Genomic DNA, 25,308 nt, shown 5'->3' on the forward strand with positions numbered 1-25,308 from the left:
TTTATCAATGCAATGCTGGTTTTTGTTTGGTTAGTTTTCATTGGTATTTTCTTCATTGTGTCAGGAATTTTTTGTCAGCCCTATTTCATGTAACTGCGGCCGTTCTTTAAACAATTGTCATTTGGTTTTCCTTCATTATTTTTAATAGTCTGTTGTACATGTAATCGGAGCATTCATAAGTCGAATCATATATTGTGTCTGTAAAAAAAATGTGGTTGTTACCTTTGTAATTATGACTCTTTTTATCAATATTCATTGATTTTCAACTGGTCTAAGATTTGCGTGGGTTTTTTAGTCATGGCCTTTCTCTTCGCTCTCTATCCTGTATTCAACCGTTTTTATTTTTTTAATTGCGTGTCTTGATTTTCCATGTCACTGATCTTGCCTAACGAGCAGTAAATTATCATTGCTTTTGTCTATGTCAATGAATATCTGTTTCGATTTTGTCTATGTAGTCTTGGCCGTCGTTCGACCAATAATCAATTGTTTCTTCATGTTGTCGATACTGCGTTCAGTTTTTTGTCTAGGTCATCGTGACTTTGTGGCCAGTATTCAAGTGTTTTTGTGAGAACTCTGTCAGTTATAATTCATGTAATTGGCCGCAATTTGAAAAGCACTTGTCGCGTTCTGAACAATAAAATTGGTGCCTTCGGTCGACCAGTATTTGATTTATTCTCAATACTGCAAATATTTTTGTGCTGATTGTTTTCTATGTAATCTTGGCCTTCGTTGGACCAATAGTCATTTTTCGTTTCTTCAAGTTGTCAAATCTGCGTGTAGGCTGTTATTCTTGTATTCTTCACTTCTGACAGACCTGTATCAGAAAATAATTTTTAAACTTTCTTGTCAGTTCTTAGCCATCTGCTCGTGGCTTTCATCCGATCAGGATATTGTTACAGTATTTGATTCATTCTCCAAAATTCTGCAAATTTTTTTGTGCTGATTGTTTTCTATGTAATCTTGGCCTTCGTTGGACCAATAGTCATTTTTCATTTCTTCAAGTTGCCAAATCTGCGAGTTAGTGTTGTATTCTCTACATCTGACAGACCGGTATCACAAAATGATTTTTACTTTGACAAAATTTCTGGTCAGTTCTTAGCCACCTGACGTGGCTTTCATCCGATCAGGATATTGTTACAACTTACGTGAATTTTATCAATGTAGTTGCTGCCCTCACTTGGCCAATAGTCGATGGTCTTTTCTTGCTTCTGTGAAAAATTGAGTCAGTTTCTAACAATATAATTCTTGCCTTCAATAGATCAGTATTCAATCTATTGCTTTTTTGTGCTCGTTTGGTCGAAGCCGTTGTTGGTTGTTAGCCAAATTGAGCCGAGAATTTTGTCCATCAGTCAACTTTCATGTTTCACTTATTAGAAAGGTTTTTTTCCGCTGTTGATGTGATCCTGGCCCTCATTTAACCAGTATTTATTAGTGTCAATTTTATCAAGACCTTTCTGTCAATTAGAATTCATAAAATTGGCCCTAATTTGAAGTTTCCTATGGTTTTTGATTTTGTAAGAAACGTTTATTCGACTTTTATCCATATATTTTGTTCATGCAATCTTCCCTGAAGTTCAACCAGTGTTTGCCTGTAAATTCTTCACTGTATCCATTTTTTTAACCACATCTTTCGTTTGTATATTTTGTCAAATCTGGTGTTCTTTTTCATAACGTGGCCATTATGAAAATGACCAAGTCGTTTATTATTTCCTAAATTTCTGTTTTTTTTCGAATTTTTATCTATGTAATCCTGGCCTTCGTTTGGTTAGTATTCACTGCTATTTTCTTCATTCTGTCAAGACTTTTTTGTCAGCCATAGTTCACGTAATTGCGGCCGTTCTTTAAACATTTGTCATTTGGTTTTCCGTCATTATTTTTTAATAGTCTGTTGTACATGTAATCGGAGCATCCATAAGTCGAATGATATCTTGTTTCTTTTTAAAAATATTTGTGTTTGTTACCCTTGTACTTATGACTTTTTTTTATAATAATCAATGATTTTTAACTGGTCTAAGATTTGCGTGGGTTTTTTAGTCATGGCCTTTCTCTTCGCTCTCTATCCTGTATTTAACCGCTTTTTTATTTTTTTTGATTGCGTGTCTTGATTTTTCCATGTCACTGATCTTGCCTGACGAGCAGTCAATTATCATTGCCTTCGATAGATCAGTATTCAATCTATTGTTTTTCTGCTCGTTTGGTCGAAGCCGTTGTTGATTGTTAGCCATATAGAGCCGAAAATTTTGACCATCACTCAACTTTCATATTTCAATTATTAAAAAGATTTTTTTCCGCTGTTGATGTGATCCTGGCCATCATTTAACCAGTATTTATTTGTCTCAATGTTATCAAGACCTTTTTGTCAATTAGAATTCATAAAATTGGCCCTAGCTTGACGTTTTCTATAGTTTTTGGTGTTGTAAAAAACGTTTATTCGGCTTTTATCCATATAATTGGCTTATGCAATCTTCCCTCAGGTTCAACCAAGGTTTGCTTGTAAACTCTTTACCACATCTTTCTTTTGTATTTTTGTCAAAACTGGTGTTCATTTTCATAACGTTGCTATTGTGAAAATGACCATTAGTAGTTTATTATTTCTTAATTTTATTCTAATGTTTTTTTTTGAATTTGTATCAATTTAATTAGAATTAGAATTAATTAGAATTTTAAATTTCTGTCAATTAGAATTCAAAAAATTGGCCCTAATTTGAAGTTTCCTATGGTTTTTGAAAGATTTTTGTCCGCTGTTCGACTTTTATTCGACTTTTATCCATATATTTGGTTCATGCAATCTTCCCTCAAGTTCAACCAAGGTTTGCCTGTAAACTCTTTACTGTATCAAAACTTTTTAACCACATCTTTCTTTTGTATTTTTTGTCAAATCTGGTGTTCTTTTTCATAACGTGGCCATTATGAAAATGACCAAGTCGTTTATTATTTCCTAAATTTATTCTGTTTTTTTTTGAATTTTTATCAATGTAATCCTGGCCTTCGTTTGGTTTGTATTCACTGGTATTTTCTTGTTTCTGTCAAGACTTATTTGTCAGCGATAGTTCTTGTAATTGCGGCCGTTCTTTAAACAATTGTCATTTGTTTTTCTGTCATTATTTTTTAATAGTCTGTTGTACATGTAATCGGAGCATTCATAAGTCGAATGATATCTTGTTTCTGTAAAAAAAAATTGTGGTTGTCACCCTTGTAGTTATGTCTCTTTTTTACCAATAATCAATGATTTTCAATTGGTCTGAGATTTGCGTGGATTTCATTCTATGTAGTCTTGGCCCTCGTTCGGCCAGTAATCAATTGTTTCTTCATGTTGTCGATACTGCGCTGCATTTGCTGTCAATTTCGTCCTGACCTTCGTGGCCAGTATTCAAGTGTTTTTGTCGGAATGTGTCACTTATAATTCATGTAATTGACCGCAATTTGAAAAGTATCTTTTCTCGTTCTGAACAATATAATTCGTGCCTTCGGTCGACCAGTATTTGATTTCTTCTCCAAAATTCTGCAAATATTTTTGTGCGGGTTGTTTTCTATGTAATCTTGGCCTTCGTTTGACCAATAGTTATTTTTCGTTTATTCAAGTTGTCAAATCTGCGTGTAGGCTGTTATTCTTGTATTCTCTACTTCTGACAGACCCGTATCAGTAAAATATTTTTTAACAAACTTGTCAGTTCTTAGCCATATGCTCGTGGCTTTCATCGAATCAGGACATTGTTACAACTTACGTGAATTGTATCAATGTAGTTGCTGCCATCACTTGGCCGATTATCGATGGTCTTTTCTTGCTTCTTTGAAAAATTGGGTCAGTTTCTAACAATTTAACTTTTGCCTTCGGTAGATCAGTGTTCAATCTATTGCTTTTTTGCTCGTTTGATCGAAGCCGTTGTTTATTGTTAGCCTTATATAGCCGAGAATTTTGATCATCAGTTAACTTTCATATTTCACTTATTAAAAAGATATTTGTTCGCTGTTGATGTGGTCCTGGACCTCATTGAACCAGTATTCATTAGTCTCAACTTTATCAAGGCCTTTTTGTCAATTAGAATCCATAAATTGGCCCTAATTTGAAGTTTCCTATGGATTTTGGTTTTGTAAGAAACGTTTATTCGACTTTTATCCATAAATTTGGTTCATGCAATCTTCCCTCAAGTTCAACCAGTGTTTGCCTGTAAATTCCTTACTGTATCAATTTTTTTAACCACATCTTTCTTTTGTGTTCTTTGTCAAATCTGGTGTTCTTTTTCATAACGTAGCCATTATGAAAATGACCATTAGTCGTTTATTGTTTCTTAAATTTAAAAGCTCTTCCATTTTTTATCAATGCAATGCTGGTTTTTGTTTGGTTAGTTTTCATTGGTATTTTCTTCATTGTGTCAGGAATTTTTTGTCAGCCCTATTTCATGTAACTGCGGCCGTTCTTTAAACAATTGTCATTTGGTTTTCCTTCATTATTTTTAATAATCTGTTGTACATGTAATCGGAGCATTCATAAGTCGAATGATATCTTGTTCCTGTAAAAAATATTTTTGTTTGTTGGCATTTTACTTATGACTGTTTTTATAATAATCAATGATTTTCAATTGTTCTAAGATTTGCGTGGATTTTATTATATGTAGTCTTGACCCTTGTTCGATTGGTAATCAATTGTTTCTTCATGTTGTCGATACTGCGTTGCATTTGTTGTCAATTTCGTCCTGACCTTCTTGGTCAGTATTCAAGTGTTCTTGTCGGAATATGTCAGTTATAATTCATGTAATTGGCCGCAATTTGTAAAGTATCCTTTCTCGTTCTGAACAATATGATTGGTGCCTTTATTCGATCGGTCGACCAGTATTTGATTTATTCTCCAAAATTCTGCAAATATTTTTGTGCGGGTTGTTTTCTATGTAATCGTGGCCTTCATTGGACCAATAGTCATTTTTCGTCTCTTCAAGTTGTCAAAACTGCGTGTAGGCTGTTATTCTTGTATTCTCTACTTCTGACAGACCGGTATCAGAAAAAATTTTTTCAACGAACTTGCCAGTTCTTAGCCTTCTGCTCGTGGCTTTCATCCGATCAGGATATTGTTACAACATAAGTGAATTTTGTCGATGTAGTTGCGGCCCTCACATGGCCAATAGTCGATGGTCTTTTCTTGCTCCTGTGAAAGTTTGAGTCAGTTTCTAACAATATATTTCTTGCCATCAATAGATCAGTATTCAATCTATTGCTTTTTTGTGCTCGTTTGGTTGAAGTCGTTGTTGATTGTTAGCCATATAGAGCCGAGAATTTTGACCATCAGTCAACTTTCATATTTCACTTATAAAAAAGATTTTTGTCCGCTGTTGATGTGATCCTGGCCATCATTTAACCAGTATTTATTAGTCTCAATTTTATCAGGACCTTTTTGTCAATTGGAATTCTTAAAGTTGGCCCTAATTTGACGTTTCCTATGGTTTTGGTGTTGTAAAAAACGTTTTTTCGGCTTTTATCAACATAATTGGCTCATGCAATCTTCTCTCAAGTTCAACCAAGGTTTGCCTGTAAACTCCTTGCTGTATCAAAACTTTTTAACCACATCTTTCTTTTGTATTTTTTGTCAAAACTGGTGTTCATTTTCATAACGTGGCTATTATGAGAATGACCATTAGTCGTTTATTATTTCTTAAATTTATTCTAATGTTTTTTTTGAATTTGTATCAATTTAATCCTGACCTTCGTTTGGTTAGTATTCATTAGTATTTTCTTCATTCTGTCAAGAATTATTTGTCAGCCATAGTTCGTGTAATTGTGGCCGTTCTTTAAACAATTGTGATTTGTTTTTCTGTCATTATTTTTTAATAGTCTGTTGTACATGTAATCGGAGCATTCATAAGTCGAATGATATCCTGTTCCTGTAAAAAATATATTTGTGTTTGTTGCCCTTGTACTTTTGACTGTTTTTATAATAATCAAGGATTTTCATTTGGTCTAAGTTTTGCGTGGATTTTATTCTATGTAGTCTTGGCCCTCGTTCGACCAGTAATCAATTGTTTCTTCATGTTGTCGATACTGCGTTGCATTTGTTGTCAATTTCATCCCGACTTTCGTGGCCAGTATTCAAGAGTTTTTGTCAGAACTGTGTCAGTTATAATTCATGTAATTGGCCGCAATTTGAAAAGTATCCTTTTTTCTAGGTCTGAACAATATAATTGGTGCCTTCGGTCGACCAGTACTTGATTTATTCTCCAAAATTCCGCAAATATTTTTGTGCGGGTTGTTTTCTATGTAATCTTGGCCTTCGTTGGATCAATAGTCTTTTTTCGTTTCTTCAAGTTGTCAAATCTGCGTGTAGGCTGTTATTCTTGTTTTCTCTACTTTTGACAGACCGGAATCAGCAAAATATTTTTTAAATTTGTCAGTTCTGAGCCATCTGCTCGTGGCTTTCATCCGATCAGGATATTGTTATAACTTACGTGAATTGTATCAATGTAGTTGCTGCCCTCACTTGGCCAATAGTCGATGGTCTTTTCTTGCTTCTGTGAAAAATTCGGTCAGTTTCTAACAAATTAATTTTTGCCTTCGATAGATCAGTATTCAATCTATTGCTTTCTTGCTCGTTTGGTCGAAGCCGTTGTTCATTGTTAGCCTTATAGCGCCGAGAATATTGACCATCAGTCAACTTTTTTTATTTCTTTTTGAAAAAATTTTTGTCCGTTGTTGATGTGATCCTGGCCCTCGTTTAAAATAACCAGTATTCATTAATCTCATTTTTACCAAGATTTTTTTGTCAATTAATTCATAAAATTTTCCCTAATTGGACGTTTCCTATGCTTTTTTGTGTTGTAAGAAACGTTTAGTCGGCTTTTATCCATATAATTGGCTCATGCAATCTTCCCTCAAGTTCAAGCAAGGTTTGCCTGTAAACTCCTTGCTGTATCAAAACTTTTTAACCACATCTTTCTTTTGTATTTTTGTCAAAACTTGTGTTCATTTTCATAACGTGGCTATTATGAGAATGACCATTAGTCGTTTATTATTTCTTAAATTTATTCTAATGTTTTTTTTTGAATTTGTATCAATTTAATCCTGACCTTCGTTTGGTTAGTATTCATTAGTATTTTCTTCATTCTGTCAAGAATTATTTGTCAGCCATAGTTCGTGTAATTGTGGCCGTTCTTTAAACAATTGTGATTTGTTTTTCTGTCATTATTTTTTAATAGTCTGTTGTACATGTAATCGGAGCATTCATAAATCGAATGATATCCTGTTCCTGTAAAAAATATATTTGTGTTTGTTGCCCTTGTACTTTTGACTGTTTTTATAATAATCAAGGATTTTCATTTGGTCTAAGTTTTGCGTGGATTTTATTCTATGTAGTCTTGGCCCTCGTTCGACCAGTAATCAATTGTTTCTTCATGTTGTCGATACTGCGTTGCATTTGTTGTCAATTTCATCCTGACTTTCGTGGCCAGTATTCAAGAGTTTTTGTCAGAACTGTGTCAGTTATAATTCATGTAATTGGCCGCAATTTGAAAAGTATCCTTTCTCGTTCTGAACAATATGATTGGTGCCTTTATTCGATCGGTCGACCAGTATTTGATTTATTCTCCAAAATTCTGCAGATATTTTTGTGCGGGTTGTTTTCTATGTAATCGTGGCCTTCATTGGACCAGTAGTCATTTTTCGTCTCTTCAAGTTGTCAAAACTGCGTGTACGCTGTTATTCTTGTATTCTCTACTTCTGACAGACCGGTATCAGAAAAAATTTTTTCAACGAACTTGCCAGTTCTTAGCCTTCTGCTCGTGGCTTTCATCCGATCAGGATATTGTTACAACATAAGTGAATTTTGTCGATGTAGTTGCGGCCCTCACATGGCCAATAGTCGATGGTCTTTTCTTGCTCCTGTGAAAATTTGAGTCAGTTTCTAACAATATATTTCTTGCCATCAATAGATCAGTATTCAATCTATTGCTTTTTTGTGCTCGTTTGGTTGAAGTCGTTGTTGATTGTTAGCCATATAGAGCCGAGAATTTTGACCATCAGTCAACTTTCATATTTCACTTATTAAAAAGATTTTTGTCCGCTGTTGATGTGATCCTGGCCATCATTTAACCAGTATTTATTAGTCTCAATTTTATCAGGACCTTTTTGTCAATTGGAATTCTTAAAGTTGGCCCTAATTTGACGTTTCCTATGGTTTTGGTGTTGTAAAAAACGTTTTTTCGGCTTTTATCAACATAATTGGCTCATGCAATCTTCTCTCAAGTTCAACCAAGGTTTGCCTGTAAACTCCTTGCTGTATCAAAACTTTTTAACCACATCTTTCTTGTATTTTTTGTCAAAACTGGTGTTCATTTTCATAACGTGGCTATTATGAGAATGACCATTAGTCGTTTATTATTTCTTAAATTTATTCTAATGTTTTTTTTTGAATTTGTATCAATTTAATCCTGACCTTCGTTTGGTTAGTATTCATTAGTATTTTCTTCATTCTGTCAAGAATTATTTGTCAGCCATAGTTCGTGTAATTGTGGCCGTTCTTTAAACAATTGTGATTTGTTTTTCTGTCATTATTTTTTAATAGTCTGTTGTACATGTAATCGGAGCATTCATAAGTCGAATGATATCCTGTTCCTGTAAAAAATATATTTGTGTTTGTTGCCCTTGTACTTTTGACTGTTTTTATAATAATCAAGGATTTTCATTTGGTCTAAGTTTTGCGTGGATTTTATTCTATGTAGTCTTGGCCCTCGTTCGACCAGTAATCAATTGTTTCTTCATGTTGTCGATACTGCGTTGCATTTGTTGTCAATTTCATCCCGACTTTCGTGGCCAGTATTCAAGAGTTTTTGTCAGAACTGTGTCAGTTATAATTCATGTAATTGGCCGCAATTTGAAAAGTATCCTTTTTTCTAGGTCTGAACAATATAATTGGTGCCTTCGGTCGACCAGTACTTGATTTATTCTCCAAAATTCCGCAAATATTTTTGTGCGGGTTGTTTTCTATGTAATCTTGGCCTTCGTTGGATCAATAGTCTTTTTTCGTTTCTTCAAGTTGTCAAATCTGCGTGTAGGCTGTTATTCTTGTTTTCTCTACTTTTGACAGACCGGAATCAGCAAAATATTTTTTAAATTTGTCAGTTCTGAGCCATCTGCTCGTGGCTTTCATCCGATCAGGATATTGTTATAACTTACGTGAATTGTATCAATGTAGTTGCTGCCCTCACTTGGCCAATAGTCGATGGTCTTTTCTTGCTTCTGTGAAAAATTCGGTCAGTTTCTAACAAATTAATTTTTGCCTTCGATAGATCAGTATTCAATCTATTGCTTTCTTGCTCGTTTGGTCGAAGCCGTTGTTCATTGTTAGCCTTATAGCGCCGAGAATATTGACCATCAGTCAACTTTTTTTATTTCTTTTTGAAAAAATTTTTGTCCGTTGTTGATGTGATCCTGGCCCTCGTTTAAAATAACCAGTATTCATTAATCTCATTTTTACCAAGATTTTTTTGTCAATTAATTCATAAAATTTTCCCTAATTGGACGTTTCCTATGCTTTTTTGTGTTGTAAGAAACGTTTAGTCGGCTTTTATCCATATAATTGGCTCATGCAATCTTCCCTCAAGTTCAAGCAAGGTTTGCCTGTAAACTCCTTGCTGTATCAAAACTTTTTAACCACATCTTTCTTTTGTATTTTTGTCAAAACTTGTGTTCATTTTCATAACGTGGCTATTAGTCATTTTTTATTTCTTAAATTTATTCTAATGTTTTTTTTGAATTTGTATCAATTTAATCCTGACCTTCGTTTGGTTAGTATTCATTAGTATTTTCTTCATTCTGTCAAGAATTATTTGTCAGCCATAGTTCGTGTAATTGTGGCCGTTCTTTAAACAATTGTGATTTGTTTTTCTGTCATTATTTTTTAATAGTCTGTTGTACATGTAATCGGAGCATTCATAAATCGAATGATATCCTGTTCCTGTAAAAAATATATTTGTGTTTGTTGCCCTTGTACTTTTGACTGTTTTTATAATAATCAAGGATTTTCATTTGGTCTAAGTTTTGCGTGGATTTTATTCTATGTAGTCTTGGCCCTCGTTCGACCAGTAATCAATTGTTTCTTCATGTTGTCGATACTGCGTTGCATTTGTTGTCAATTTCATCCTGACTTTCGTGGCCAGTATTCAAGAGTTTTTGTCAGAACTGTGTCAGTTATAATTCATGTAATTGGCCGCAATTTGAAAAGTATCCTTTTTTCTAGGTCTGAACAATATAATTGGTGCCCTCGGTCGACCAGTACTTGATTTATTCTCCAAAATTCCGCAAATATTTTTGTGCGGGTTGTTTTCTATGTAATCTTGGCCTTCGTTGGATCAATAGTCGTTTTTCGTTTCTTCAAGTTGTCAAATCTGCGTGTAGGCTGTTATTCTTGTTTTCTCTACTTTTGACAGACCGGAATCAGCAAAATATTTTTTAAATTTGTCAGTTCTGAGCCATCTGCTCGTGGCTTTCATCCGATCAGGATATTGTTGTAACTTACGTGAATTGTATCAATGTAGTTGCTGCCCTCACTTGGCCAAAAGTCGATGGTCTTTTCTTGCTTCTGTGAAAAATTGGGTCAGTTTCTAACAAATTAATTTTTGCCTTCGATAGATCAGTATTCAATCTATTGCTTTTTTGCTCGTTTGGTCGAAGCCGTTGTTCATTGTTAGCCTTATAGCGCCGAGAATATTGACCATCAGTCAACTTTTTTTATTTCTTTTTGAAAAAATTTTTGTCCGTTGTTGATGTGATCCTGGCCCTCGTTTAAAATAACCAGTATTCATTAATCTCATTTTTATCAAGATTTTTTTGTCAATTAATTCATAAAATTTTCCCTAATTGGACGTTTCCTATGCTTTTTTGTGTTGTAAGAAACGTTTAGTCGGCTTTTATCCATATAATTGGCTCATGCAATCTTCCCTCAAGTTCAAGCAAGGTTTGCCTGGAAACTCCTTGCTGTATCAAAACTTTTTAACCACATCTTTCTTTTGTATTTTTGTCAAAACTTGTGTTCATTTTCATAACGTGGCTATTAGTCATTTTTTATTTCTTAAATTTATTCTAATGTTTTTTTTTGAATCTGTATCAATTTAATCCTGACCTTCGTTTGGTTAGTATTCATTAGTATTTTCTTCATTCTGTCAAGAATTATTTGTCAGCCATAGTTCGTGTAATTGTGGCCGTTCTTTAAACAATTGTGATTTGTTTTTCTGTCATTATTTTTTAATAGTCTGTTGTACATGTAATCGGAGCATTCATAAGTCGAATAATATCCTGTTCCTGTAAAAAATATATTTGTGTTTGTCGCCCTTGTACTTTTGACTGTTTTTATAATAATCAAGGATTTTCATTTGGTCTAAGTTTTGCGTGGATTTTATTCTATGTAGTCTTGGCCCTCGTTCGACCAGTAATCAATTGTTTCTTCATGTTGTCGATACTGCGTTGCATTTGTGTTCATCCTGACTTTCGTGGCCAGTATTCAAGAGTTTTTGTCAGAACTGTGTCAGTTATAATTCATGTAATTGGCCGCAATTTGAAAAGTATCCTTTTTTCTAGGTCTGAACAATATAATTGGTGCCTTCGGTCGACCAGTACTTGATTTATTCTCCGAAATTCCGCAAATATTTTTGTGCGGGTTGTTTTCTATGTAATCTTGGCCTTCGTTGGATCAATAGTCATTTTTCGTTTCTTCAAGTTGTCAAATCTGCGTGTAGGCTGTTATTCTTGTTTTCTCTACTTTTGACAGACCGGAATCAGCAAAAAATTTTTTAAATTTGTCAGTTCTGAGCCATCTGCTCGTGGCTTTCATCCGATCAGGATATTTTTATAACTTACGTGAATTGTATCAATGTAGTTGCTGCCCTCACTTGGCCAATAGTCGATGGTCTTTTCTTGCTTCTGTGAAAAATTGGGTCAGTTTCTAACAAATTAATTTTTGCCTTCGATAGATCAGTATTCAATCTATTGCTGTTTTGCTCGTTTGGTCGAAGCCGGTGTTCATTGTTAGCCTTATAGCGCCGAGAATATTGACCATCAGTCAACTTTTTTATTTCTTTTTGAAAAAATTTTTGTCCGTTGTTGATGTGATCCTGGCCCTCGTTTAAAATAACCAGTATTCATTAATCTCTTTTTTATCAAGATTTTATTGTCAATTAATTCATAAAATTTTCCCTAATTGGACGTTTCCTATGCTTTTTTGTGTTGTAAGAAACGTTTAGTCGGCTTTTATCCATATAATTGGCTCATGCAATCTTCCCTCAAGTTCAAGCAAGGTTTGCCTGTAAACTCCTTGCTGTATCAAAACTTTTTAACCACATCTTTCTTTTGTATTTTTGTCAAAACTTGTGTTCATTTTCATAACGTGGCTATTAGTCATTTTTTATTTCTTAAATTTATTCTAATGTTTTTTTTTGAATTTGTATCAATTTAATCCTGACCTTCGTTTGGTTAGTATTCATTAGTATTTTCTTCATTCTGTTAAGAATTATTTGTCAGCCATAGTTCGTGTAATTGTGGCCGTTCTTTAAACAATTGTGATTTGTTTTTCTGTCATTGTTTTTTAATAGTCTGTTGTACATGTAATCGGAGCATTCATAAGTCGAATGATATCCTGTTCCTGTAAAAAATATGTTTGTGTTTGTTGCCCTTGTACTTTTGATATGTAGTCTTGGCCCTCGTTCGACCAGTAATCAATTGTTTCTTCATGTTGTCGATACTGCGTTGCATTTGTGTTCATCCTGACTTTCGTGGCCAGTATTCAAGAGTTTTTGTCAGAACTGTGTCAGTTATAATTCATGTAATTGGCCGCAATTTGAAAAGTATCCTTTTTTCTAGGTCTGAACATAATTGGTGCCTTTGGTCGACCAGTACTTGATTTATTCTCCAAAATTCCGCCAAATATTTTTGTGCGGGTTGTTTTCTATGTAATCTTGGCCTTCGTTGGATCAATAGTCATTTTTCGTTTCTTCAAGTTGTCAAATCTGCGTGTAGGCTGTTATTCTTGTATTCTCTACTTTTGACAGACCGGAATCAGCAAAATATTTTTTAAATTTGTCAGTTCTGAGCCATCTGCTTGTGGCTTTCATCCGATCAGGATATTGTTATAACTTACATGAATTGTATCAATGTAGTTGCTGCCCTCACTTGGCCAATAGTCGATGGTCTTTTCTTGCTTCTGTGAAAAATTGGGTCAGTTTCTAACAAATTAATTTTTGCCTTCGATAGATCAGTATTCAATCTATTGCTTTTTTGCTCGTTTGGTCGAAGCCGTTGTTCATTGTTAGCCTTATAGCGCCGAGAATATTGACCATCAGTCAACTTTTTTATTTCTTTCTGAAAAAATTTTTGTCCGTTGTTGATGTGACCCTGGCCCTCGTTTAAAATAACCAGTATTCATTAATCTCATTTTTATCAAGATTTTTTTGTCAATTAATTCATAAAATTTTCCCTAATTGGACGTTTCCTATGCTTTTTTGTGTTGTAAGAAACGTTTATTCGGCTTTTATCCATATAATTGGCTCATGCAATCTTCCCTCAAGTTCAAGCATGGTTTGCCTGTAAACTCCTTGCTGTATCAAAACTTTTTAACCACATCTTTCTTTTGTAATTTTGTCAAAACTTGTGTTCATTTTCATAACGTGGCTATTAGTCATTTTTTATTTCTTAAATTTATTCTAATGTTTTTTTTGAAATTTTATCAACGTAATCCTGGCCTTCGTTTAGTTAGTATTCATTGGTATTTTCTTCATTCTGTCAAGACTTGTTTGTCAGCGATAGTTCTTGTAATTGCGGTCGTTCTTTAAACAACTGTCATTTGGTTTTCCGTCATTATTTTTTAATATTCTGTTGTACATGTAATCGGAGCATTCATAAGTCGAACCATATCTTGTTTCTGTAAAAAAAAACGTGGTTGTTACCGTTTTACTTATGACTCTTTTTAATAATAATAATCAAAGATTTTCAATTGGTCTAAGATTTGCGTGGAATTTTTCTCCATCGCCTTTCTCTTGGCTCTCTAACCTTTATTCAACCGCTTTTTGTATTTTTTTAATTGCGTGTCTTGATTTTTCCGTGTCACGGATCTTGCTTGATGAGCAGTCAATTATCAATGCTTTTGTCTGTCAACGGATATCTGTGTCAATTTTATTCTGTAGTCTTGGCCCTCGTTCGACCAATAATCAATTGTTCCTCCATGTTGTCGATACTGCGTTGCATTTGTTGTCAATTTCATCCTGACCTTCGTGGCCAGTCTTCAAGTATTTTTGTCAGACCTGTGTCTGTTATAATTCATGTAATTGGCCACAATTTGTAAAGTATCCACTTTTCTCGTTCTGAACAATATATTTGGTGCCTTCGGTCGACCAGTATTTGATTCATTCTCCAAAATTCTGCAAATACTTTTGTGCTGATTGTTTTCTATGTAACATTGGCCTTCGTTGGACCAATAGTCATTTTTCGTTTTTTCAAGTTGTCAAATCTGCGTCTAGGCTGTTATTCTTGTATTCTCTACTTCTGACAGACCGGTATCAGAAAATAGTTTTTAAACTTTCTTGTCAGTTCTTAGCCATCTTCTCGTAGCTTTCATCCGATCAGGATATTGATACAACATAAGTGAATTTTGTCGATGTAGTTGCGGCCCTCACATGGCCAATAGTCGATGGTCTTTTCTTGCTCCTGTGAAAATTTGAGTCAGTTTCTAACAATATAACTCTTGCCATCAATAGATCAGTATTCAATCTATTGCTTTTTTGTGCTCGTTTGGTCGAAGTCGTTGTTGATTGTTAGCCATGTAGAGCCGAGAATTTTGACCATCAGTCAACTTTCATATTTCACTTATTAAAAATATTTTTTTCCGCTGTTGATGTGATCCTGGCCCTCGTTTAACCAGTATTCTTGGTCTCAAATTTAACAAGATTTTTTGTCAATTAGAATTGGCCCTAATTTGAAGTTTCCTATGGTTTTTTTGTTTTGTAAGAAACGTTTATTCGATTTTATTCATATACTTGTCTCATGCAATCTTCCCTCAAGTTCAACCAGTGTTTGCCTGTAATTTCCTTTCTGTATCAAAACATTTTAACCACATCTTTCTTTTGTATTTTTGTCAAAACTGGTGTTCATTTTCATAACGTCGCCATTATGAAAATGACCATTAGTCGTTTATTATTTCTTAAATTTAAATGTTTTCGAATTATTATCAATGTAATCCTGGCCTTCGTTTGGTTAGTACTCATTGGTGTTTTCTTCTTTCTTTCAAGACTTATTTGTCAGCCATAGATCATGTAACTGCGGCCGTTCTTCAAACAATTGTCATTTGGTTTTCCTTCATTATTTTTTATCGGAGCATTCATCCTTCGTATCATATCTTGTTTCTGTCAAACAAGAATTGTGTTTGTTACCCTTGTACTTATGACTCTTTTTTGTTAATAATCAATGTTCTATTGGTCTTAGATTTGCCTGGATTTTTTATACATGGCATTTCTCTTGGCTTTCTATCTGGTATTCAACCGTTATCTATTAATTTTTAATGGCGTGTCTTGATTTCTCCATGTCACTGAACTTTCTTAACGAGCACTCAATTATCATATTTTTTGTCTATGTCGGTGAAAATCTCGATTTTGTCTGTGTAGTCTTGGCCTTCGTTCGACCAATAATCAATTGTTTCCTCTTGTTGTGTTGATACTGCGATCCATTTGTTGTCTAGTTCATCTTGACCTTCGTGGCAAGTGTTCAAGTGTTTTTGTCAGAACTGTGTCAGTTATAATTCATGTAATTGGCTGTAATTTTGAAAAGTTTTAACTTGTCTCGTTCTCACCAATATAATTGCTGCCTTCGGTCGACCAGTATTTGATTCATTCTCCAAAATTCTGCAAATACTTTTGTGCTGATTGTTTTCTATGTAATCATGGCCTTCGTTGGACCAATAGTCATTTTTCGTTTTTTCAAGTTGGACCAATAGTCATTTTTGTGAGAACTGAGTCAGTTATAATTCATGTAATTGGCTGTAATTTTGAAAAGTTTTAACTTGTCTCGTTCTGACCAATATAATTGCTGCCTTCGGTCGACCAGTATTTGATTCATTCTCCAAAATTCTGCAAATACTTTTGTGCTGATTGTTTTCTATGTAATCATGGCCTTCGTTGGACCAATAGTCATTTTTCATTTCTTCAAGTTGCCAAATCTGCGTGTTAGTGTTGTATTCTCTACATCTGACAGACCGGTATCACAAAATGATTTTTACTTTGACAAAGTTTCTGGTCAGTTCTTAGCCACCTGCTCTTGGCGTTCATCCGATCAGGATATTGTTACAACATAAGTGAATTTTGTCAATGTAGTTGCTGCTCTCACTTGGCCAATAGTCGATGGTCTTTTCTTGCTCCCGTGAAAAATTGAGTCAGTTTCAAACAATATAATTCTTGCCATCAATAGATCAGTATTCAATCTATTGCTTTTTTGTGCTCGTTTGGTTGAAGTCGTTGTTGATTGTTAGCCATGTAGAGCCGAGAATTTTGACCATCAGTCAACTTTCATATTTCATTTATTAAAATTATTATTCTGCTGTTGATGTGGTCCTTGCCCTCGTTTAACCAGTATTCTTGGTCTCAAATTTAACAAGATTTTTTTTGTCAATTAGAATTCAAAAAATTGGCCCTAATTTGAAGTTTCCTATGGTTTTTTTGGTTTTGTAAGAAACGTTTATTCGATTTTATTCATATACTTGGCTCATGCATTCTTCCCTCAAGTTCAACCAGTGTTTGCCTGTAATTTCCTTACTGTATCAAAACTTTTTAACCACATCTTTCTTTTGTATTTTTGTCAAAACTGGTGTTCATTTTCATAACGTCGCCATTATGAAAATGACCATTAGTCGTTTATTATTTCTTAAGTTTAAATGTTTTCGAATTATTATCAATGTAATCCTGGCCTTCGTTTGGTTAGTACTCATTGGTGTTTTCTTCATTCTTTCAAGACTTATTTGTCAGCCATAGATAATGTAACTGCGGCCGTTCTTTAAACAATTGTCATTTGGTTTTCCTTCATTATTTTTTACCGGAGCATTCATCCTTCGTATCATATCTTGTTTCTGTCAAAATTGTGTTTGTTACCCTTGTACTTATGACTCTTTTTTTATTAATAATCAATGTTCTATTGTCCTAAGATTTGCCTGGATTTTTTATACATGGCATTTCTCTTGGCTTTCTATCCGGTATTCAACGGTTATTTATTAATTTTTAATGGGGTGTCTTGATTTCTCCATGTCACTGAACTCTCTTAACGAGCACTCAATTATCATTCTTTTTGTCTATGTCGATGAAAGTCTGTCTCGATTTTGTCTTTGTAGTCTTGGCCTTCGTTCGACCAATAATCAATTGTTTCCTCTTGTTGTGTTGATACTGCGATCCATTTGTTGTCTAGTTCATCTTGACCTTCGTGGCCAGTGTTCAAGTGTTTTTTGTCAGAACTGTGTCAGTTATAATTCATGTAATTGGCTGTAATTTTGAAAAGTTTTAACTTGTCTTGTTCTGACCAATATAATTGCTGCCTTCGGTCGACCAGTATTTGATTCATTCTCCAAAATTCTGCAAATACTTTTGTGCTGATTGTTTTCTATGTAATCATGGCTTTCTTTGGACCAATAGTCATTTTTCGTTTTTTCAAGTTGTCAAATCTGCGTGTAGGCTGTTATTCTTGTCTTCTCTACTTCTGACAGACCGGTATCAGAAAATAGTTTTTAAACTTTCTTGTCAGTTCTCAGCCATCCGCTCGTGGCTTTCATCCGATCAGGATATTGGTACAGTATTTGATTCATTCTCCAAAATTCTGCAAATTTTTTTGTGCTGATTGTTTTCTATGTAATCTTGGCCTTCGTTGGACCAAGTCATTTTTCGTTTTTTCAAGTTGGACCAATAGTCATTTTTGTCAGAACTGAGTCAGTTATAATTCATGTAATTGGCTGTAATTTTGAAAAGTTTTAACTTGTCTCGTTCTGACCAATATAATTGCTGCCTTCGGTCGACCAGTATTTGATTCATTCTCCAAAATTCTGCAAATACTTTTGTGCTGATTGTTTTCTATGTAATCATGGCCTTCGTTGGACCAATAGTCATTTTTCATTTCTTCAAGTTGCCAAATCTGCGTGTTAGTGTTGTATTCTCTACATCTGACAGACCGGTATCAGAAAATAATTTTTACTTTGACAAAATTTCTGGTCAGTTCTTAGCCACCTGCTCGTGGCTTTCATCCGATCAGGATATTGTTACAACTTACGTGAAATGTATCAATGTAGTTGCTGCCCTCACTTGGCCAATAGTCGATGGTCTTTTCTTGCTTCTGAAAAATTGAGTAAGTTTCTAACAATATATTTCTTGCTTAAGATTAGTATTCAATCTATTGCTTTTTTGTGGTTGTTTGGTCGAAGCCGTTGTTGTTTTAGCCATATAGCACTGAGAATATTGACCATCAGTCAACTTTCATATTTCACTTTAAAAAGATTTTTGTCCGCTGTTGTGATCCTGGCCCTCGTTTAACCAGTATTCTTAGTCTCAATTTTATCAAGATTTTTTTGTCAGTTAGAATTCATCAAATTGGCCCTTGTTTGAAGTTTCCTATGGTTTTTTGGTTTTGTAAGAAGCTTTTATTCAATTTTGATCCATATAATTGGTGCCTTCGGTCAGCCAGTATTCAATTGTTAGTACTGTGTTCTTTTAATCACTGTAAGCGTTGCCCATCTTTACGGCAATTTTATCACTCGACCAGTATTATAATGCCCTATCCAATGTCAAAAAACATTTGTGTCAATTTTTATACTTTTATTTATGGCACTGACCCTGCTTTACCAGTACTAATTTTCATTTTTTTCACCTTAAATCTTTGTTTTGATTGTTATTTATCTAATGTTTAAGTAATCTTCGTTCGACCAATAGTCAATTGCTGTTTCTTCTGTTGCGACTTATCCGTGTAATCTTGAACTTCGTTAGAAGGGTATGGGAAAACTGTTTTTATTTCAACTTAATTTTTCAGAATTAATCCATGCGGTCCTGGCTTTCATTCGACTAGGATATATTTGTTGTTTCTTCGTTTTTTAGTCGGAACCTTTTTCAGTTTTTATTCATCTTTGGCGTTCCTTAATTCTGTTAAAATTTGAGTCGGTTGCTAACAATATAATTGTTGCCATCGTTGGATTGTATTCAATCGTCTGTTTTGTCAGGAAATATGTGTGAATTTTATTTCATTTAATTTGCCGCAATTTGAAGAGTATTCACTAATCTTTTTTTCTGACGAAACTTTTTTCCGACTGTTATTCATGTAATTGGTGCCTTCGGTCGACCAGTATTCTATTATTTCTTTGTTGTGTTGAAATGATTTCAACAGTCGTTATCATTGTGGCACTTTTTTTACTTGACAAGTAGCCACTTTTTAAATTAGTCCCCAAAATTTTTTGTGCCGATTGTCTTCTGTGTAATCTTGGCCCTCGTTCGACCAATAGTCAATTGTTGTTTCTCGATGTTGTCAAAACTGCGTTTCATTTGTCATCTATGTAATCTTGACCTTCACGGCCAGTATTCAGTATTCCTTTTTTTGTCAAGGCTTCTGTGTCAATTACAATTCATGTAGTCAATGTCACAATTTGAACAGTATTCAATTCTCTTTTTTCTTACCTAACTTTTTCCGACAGGGTTGATATAATTGGCGCCTTGGTCGATCAGTATCTGATTGTTATTTCTTTGTTGTGTTGAAGTGATTGTAACTTTTGTTATCTTTTTGGCACTTTTATTACTTGACTAATAGCCACTTTTACAATTTTTTTCCAAATTTTTTTGTGCCTATTGTTTTCTATGGAACTATGGCCATCCCCACGATCGACCAATAGTCATTTGTCGTTTCTACGTGCTGTCAAATCTACGTGTAGCCTCTGTAATATCCGTGTTATCTCGAACTTTGAAAGACTGATATCAAAGTTGCTTTTCAGTTTTTCATCATATACTCCTGGCTTTAAGTCGACCAGGATATATTTGTTGTCTTTTTGGTGAAAAACTCTGTTGATTTTTTCCATGTAGTCGTTGCCCTCACTTGACCAGTAGTCGGTAGTCATTTCTTACTTCTTTGAAAAATTGAGTCGATTTCTAGAAAAAGGATTTTTGCCTTCGCTGGATTGATTTCTCCTCATTTGTAAGATAACTTTGTTGATTGTTAGCCATAGCTAAATATTGTATTGATTCTTATCGATTGTCGTTGCTTTTGAGTTCATTGATTCTTATCCATTGTTTGTTTTGTCTCTGCTTTTTTCGACCTTTTGTGAACTGTTGTTTCAATTTTGAGTTGTCGGATTTTCATATGGCACTCACCTTGCTTTTCCAGTAGTCATTTGAAACTTATTCCCTTAAAATTTTTGTTTCGATTGTTATCTATGAAATCCTGGCCTTCCTTAGATCGATAGTCTATTGCTGTTTTTTCATATTGTCAAAACTGCGTTCCGACTGCTATCCATCTATAGACCGGTCTTGGATAATAGATTTTATTTGTAATCCAGGCTTTCATTCGACCAGTGTTCATTTATTTGTTTTTTGGTTGAAACCTGTGTAAATTTTTAGCCATGCAGTGACTGTCTCCACTTAATCTGTGATTGGTTGTCATTTCCTATTTCTGTAAAAGTTTGAGTTCTTTTGCTAACTATGTAATCCCTGCCTTCGTTGGATCAGTAATCAATCTATTGATTCTTAGCAATATAGCATTGTTCTTGTTGACCATCGGTCAATTTTCTTATCTTACTTTTGTAAAGTTGTTTAAAAACTATCGATTTAATCCTGGCCCTGGGTTGGCCAGTATTCACTAGTTTGTTCAATTTTTGTCAGGACTTTTCTGTCTTTTATAAATCTTGTTTTGTTGTAACAGTTGTTAGATTTATGGTTTTTTGATCACTTCACACGTAATAAATGCCATATCTGTAAAAACTTTTTGTAGCAATATTCTGTATTGCAATTATGGTCCTTTTTTCGATCATTTATTCATTGCTCATTTTTTCTATGGTCTAAAGTTTGTGTTCATTTTTATCCATTGCTTTTTGTCTGGGCTTTCTTCCGGTCAAGAGTGAACTTTTTCTTTTTTTTTTTAAATTTTTCTGATACTCATATGGCACTGACCTTGCCTTACCGGAAGTCATTTTCAACTTATTCCCTAAAGATCTTTATTTTGATTGTTATCTGTGTAGTCTTGGCCTTCGTTTGACCAATAGTCAATTACATTTTTTCATGTTGCCAAAACTGCGTTGCGACTGTTATCCATGTAATCTTGAACTTCGTTAGACTGGTACCGGAAAATTGTTTTTCTTTGGAAGACGTTTTCTGTCAGTTATCCATGTCCTCCTGGCTTTCGTTCGACCAGAATTTATTTGCTGTCTCTTTTTTTTGTATTAAGCATTTGTCGGCGTTTATCTATGTAGTCTCTGCCCTATAAGTAGTCGGTTGCGATTTCTTACTTCGGCAAATTGATTCGGTTGCTAACAATGTAATCCTTGCCTTCGTTGGATCAATATTCAATCCATTGATTGTTTTTTTAGCTTATTGTCGAAACATATGTTGACTGTTAGCTATATAGTGCTGACCATGTTGATGAACGGTCAATTTTGATGTCTGAATTCTCTACTTGTCTTTGTCTTTATTATTCGATGTAATTCTGGCCCTCGTTCGACCAGTACTCACTTGTCTGTCTTTGTCAGTTTTCTGTGTCGATTATAATTCATGTAGGTGTGGCCCTGATTTGAACAGTATTCAATTGTCATTTTATTCGGTTAAATCTGGTTTCGACTATTATCCAAGTAATCCTCTCCTTAGTTTGACCAGTACTCAATTTTGTTCTTTCTTTTTGTGAAATTGATTGTAACTTTATCAGCATTCAATTACCCTATGTTACCTTTTAAAAAGTATGTGTCATTTGTTATACTTGTAAGTATGGACCTCATTCGATCAGTATTCCATGCTCGTTTCTTTGTTTGATCTACAATTTGTGTGACTTTTTATGTATGGGCTCATTGTCTTGGCCTTGAAGCGAACAATACTCAACTGTTCTTTGTCAAAACCTTGATTGCTCTCCATGTCGCACTGATCCTGCTTGACCAGTAGTTAATTATCATATATTACTTTCTAGAAACCTTTGTTAATTGTTATATATGCAGTCTTGACCAGCATTATTTTACGCAATTTCTGACATTTTCGCCAATTGATATCCGTAGAGTCCTGGTCCTCCTTCGACATCTCTTCAATTATCTTTTCGTTATTTGGTCGAAACTTTGTGGGTTATCTTGCCCTTGTGGGTAGTCTTGCCTTTATTTCCAATTGTTAGGTCAGCTTAGTGAAATTGTTTTACCCGAAAGAAGCGTTTGCCCGAAAAACCAAATCAATCAAAACCAAACGTTGACAAGATTCATATATGGAAAGTATCTTTGAATCTTGTCGTTGACGTTTGGTTTCGATTGATTTGATTTTTTTCAGTGCTGTCAGAGTTCTAAGCTGTCTACATTTAAGAAGTTCCCGACCAATTCGAAATCAAGGCGCATGTACGAAACGTTCAAACGCAAAAATAGTTTAGTGTAGGGAAATGCAAATTATCTGTTTTTATTTATATTTGGTGAATTAAGACTATGAAGTCTTTGTTCATTCGATTTCATACTTACTCAATTTATTCAATATTATCAATCAGTACGTCCGATCTTATTTTTTATCTTAATTTCTTGACTTTCCTGTTTTTAGCCCATTTTCCAAAATGTTTTAATATTTAGGTTTTTCATAAAAAGGTATTAATAAGGCTGACGTAATTTTTTGCTAGTTTCATCTCAATCATTTTCCCTCAATTTGAGGCGTGCATATGAACTGTGACGAGTGCGTGTTGTTCAATGTGCTCGTTTGTTTAGATCACTTTGACATGCTCGTACGTGCAGAGGTGACAATTGAGGACTACCTGTACGTGCATGGCAGTGCCACTTCTCACTTGGCCTCTCAGGTTGAGGAGCTGAAGACAGTCAGGAAGAACCTCGAGACTATCATCAACACTCACAAGACCAAAAATGAGCCCAAAAACGTACATATTATGCTAGATTTGTCTTATAATTTTTTGCACTAGGCTGCATTATAGACTGGGAATTTTGACCATTTAGGAGTTAGTGGGTGTTTTGTTATAAATTTTTACGTTTTTAACTTCTAAGGTGATCTTGACTCATTTTTATTAGTTTTTGTGACCAAGTTAGAATGTTTGACAGAAATAGTTCTGTCTTATGGTGTTTCGAAGAGATTAGTTTGAGTAGTGTGAACAGTTATCTCACAAAATTACCAAAAATGTGAGAAGAAATCTAATAATATCGACAGTTTTTGTTTTTTTTTATTTGCCTTTTAGTTTTTAGTTGTCTTCAACAGCCGCCTCAGCTTCTCAGTTGGCTATTATAGCGCTCCTATTTTTTTTTACTTCGTCGTACTAAAATTTTTCCGCTTTGGGTGTTTTGTTATAAATTTTTACGTTTTTAACTTCTAAGGTGATCTTGACTCATTTTTATTAGTTTTTGTGACCAAGTTAGAATGTTTGACAGAAATAGTTCTGTCTTATGGTGTTTCGAAGAGATTAGTTTGAGTAGTGTGAACAGTTATCTCACAAAATTACCAAAAATGTGAGAAGAAATCTAATAATATCGACAGTTTTTGTTTTTTTTTATTTGCCTTTTAGTTTTTAGTTGTCTTCAACAGCCGCCTCAGCTTCTCAGTTGGCTATTATAGCGCTCCTATTTTTTTTACTTCGTCGTACTAAAATTTTTCCGCTTTGCCTTATTTCACAGCGTTCAACTGTTGAGAGGAATCTTTTTGACTTCTCTTGACTGGTTTCACTCTTCTCTCAATCTGTTTAAAGTGTTTTCAGACAGCAGTTGCTCATTCGTATTGATAATAGTCCCTGTCGTCTCACTACGAAACAGGAGTATGTTCAGCTCCGAAATGACATCAAAATAGTTTGCACTTTAAAATTGTTTGTGTACAAAAACTCAGTGTTTTCATTATCTTTTTCTCCTTTCAATCTCAATCATGGTTATGGGAATCAACGGCGGCTATTTTCCGTCAATCTGCTGGGTATATTTTAATTTCTTTACGCTTATGGCGTTTTCTGCTTTTGTTGTTTTGGTGAGTTTGACGCATTTAGTTTCCAAGTTTTGATTTCGGGCTGATTTTTGTGTTTGTTTTTAGTAAGATGTTTCTATTTTACTTGAGGCTCTGAAACTAATTGTCTTCTTATTATAGCCGCGTCAGTTTCTCAACGGCTGTTATTTCGGCGCTCTGCTTTTTACACTTCAAAGAATTTGAATTGGATTGGGGGCGCTGTCTTTTTTTATGAATCAAAGAGGAGCATTGGTGGAGTGTCTTTTTTATCGATAATTTTTTGGAGTGTATTTGAAACAAGATATAAAAATCATTGCCGCAAAGGAAAACTAAGTGTTTAGGTCAGACGGCTGAACGAATCGATGATCAGAGAGAAGAGAGTGATTTTCAGTTCATGCTGCGTTTTCGAGAGAAAGCAAGAAAAATTGGCGTAAAGAAGTTTTTGCTAAGCCAGCGAAATTGTTTGACTACGTGCGGTTTTTTTGATGAAGTATTTTTTATTAAGTTTTGTTTTTTTTGGATAAAGTGGTTATTTTAAACTTAATTAACAAGTTTTTTTTTGACAATCTCAATCTTAAATTATAGATTTATATGCAATTTTGAGCTATTTTTGTGTTTTCGCCGTTTTGGAGGCTTTAATTGCGATTTTTTGTACTAGTTTTTTAACTAGCTTTCATACAAGTTATAAATGTCCAGGGAACATTTTTTGGTTGAAAAGTAGTTTGTGGCTTTTCATGCCCTTTTAACTTGTTATTATCATTTAAAGCGTGTATCAGTCTAAAGAAAACAGTCGTAATTTGAACAGTTTTTTTCCATTATTGTTTAAAATTGCTCGCAAACGAAGTTCGTAGTAATTATATCAGTCCTGTCGGTCTTTTTTGTGCGATTTTTCGCGTGACTGAATTTTTTTGTCAGACCCATTTGCCTTCTCGCCCTCAAAAACGGGATAAACAGGTAGTGCACAGCGGGCATTAAGTGCTCTTGTAGCCTTTCAGCTCACTAGTCTCAAAGTATGCGAGTAACAGAAAATGTTTTGGAGACTTAAACTTATGGTGTGAAGGGCGGTTTTTAATTGTTGACACCCTTACACCGTTGCCCCCCCCCACTGTTGGCCCAGAATTATAGTCATTATTCAGGTTTTCTGAGCCCCAAGGGTCAGAAAACATCCATTAGGGTTTGA

The 25,308-nt window shown here is 34.4% G+C and overlaps 1 protein-coding gene across 2 annotated transcripts in view; it reads left to right on the plus strand.

Annotated features, from left to right (window-relative positions):
* The window catches only part of LOC142341467 (tetratricopeptide repeat protein 7B-like), a 571,721-nt gene that overhangs the window by 460,196 nt on the left and 86,217 nt on the right, over positions 1–25,308 (plus strand). For both annotated transcript variants that reach the window (XM_075392426.1, XM_075392427.1), the window contains one exon: positions 22,904–23,070. In XM_075392426.1, coding sequence (XP_075248541.1) covers positions 22,904–23,070 — 167 coding nt within the window. The remainder of the gene's footprint in view (positions 1–22,903; positions 23,071–25,308) is intronic.

This window comes from Convolutriloba macropyga, chromosome 6 (genome assembly GCF_964194025.1).
Source record: "Convolutriloba macropyga chromosome 6, txConMacr16.3, whole genome shotgun sequence".
Classification (NCBI taxonomy): Eukaryota; Metazoa; Xenacoelomorpha; order Acoela; family Convolutidae; genus Convolutriloba; species Convolutriloba macropyga.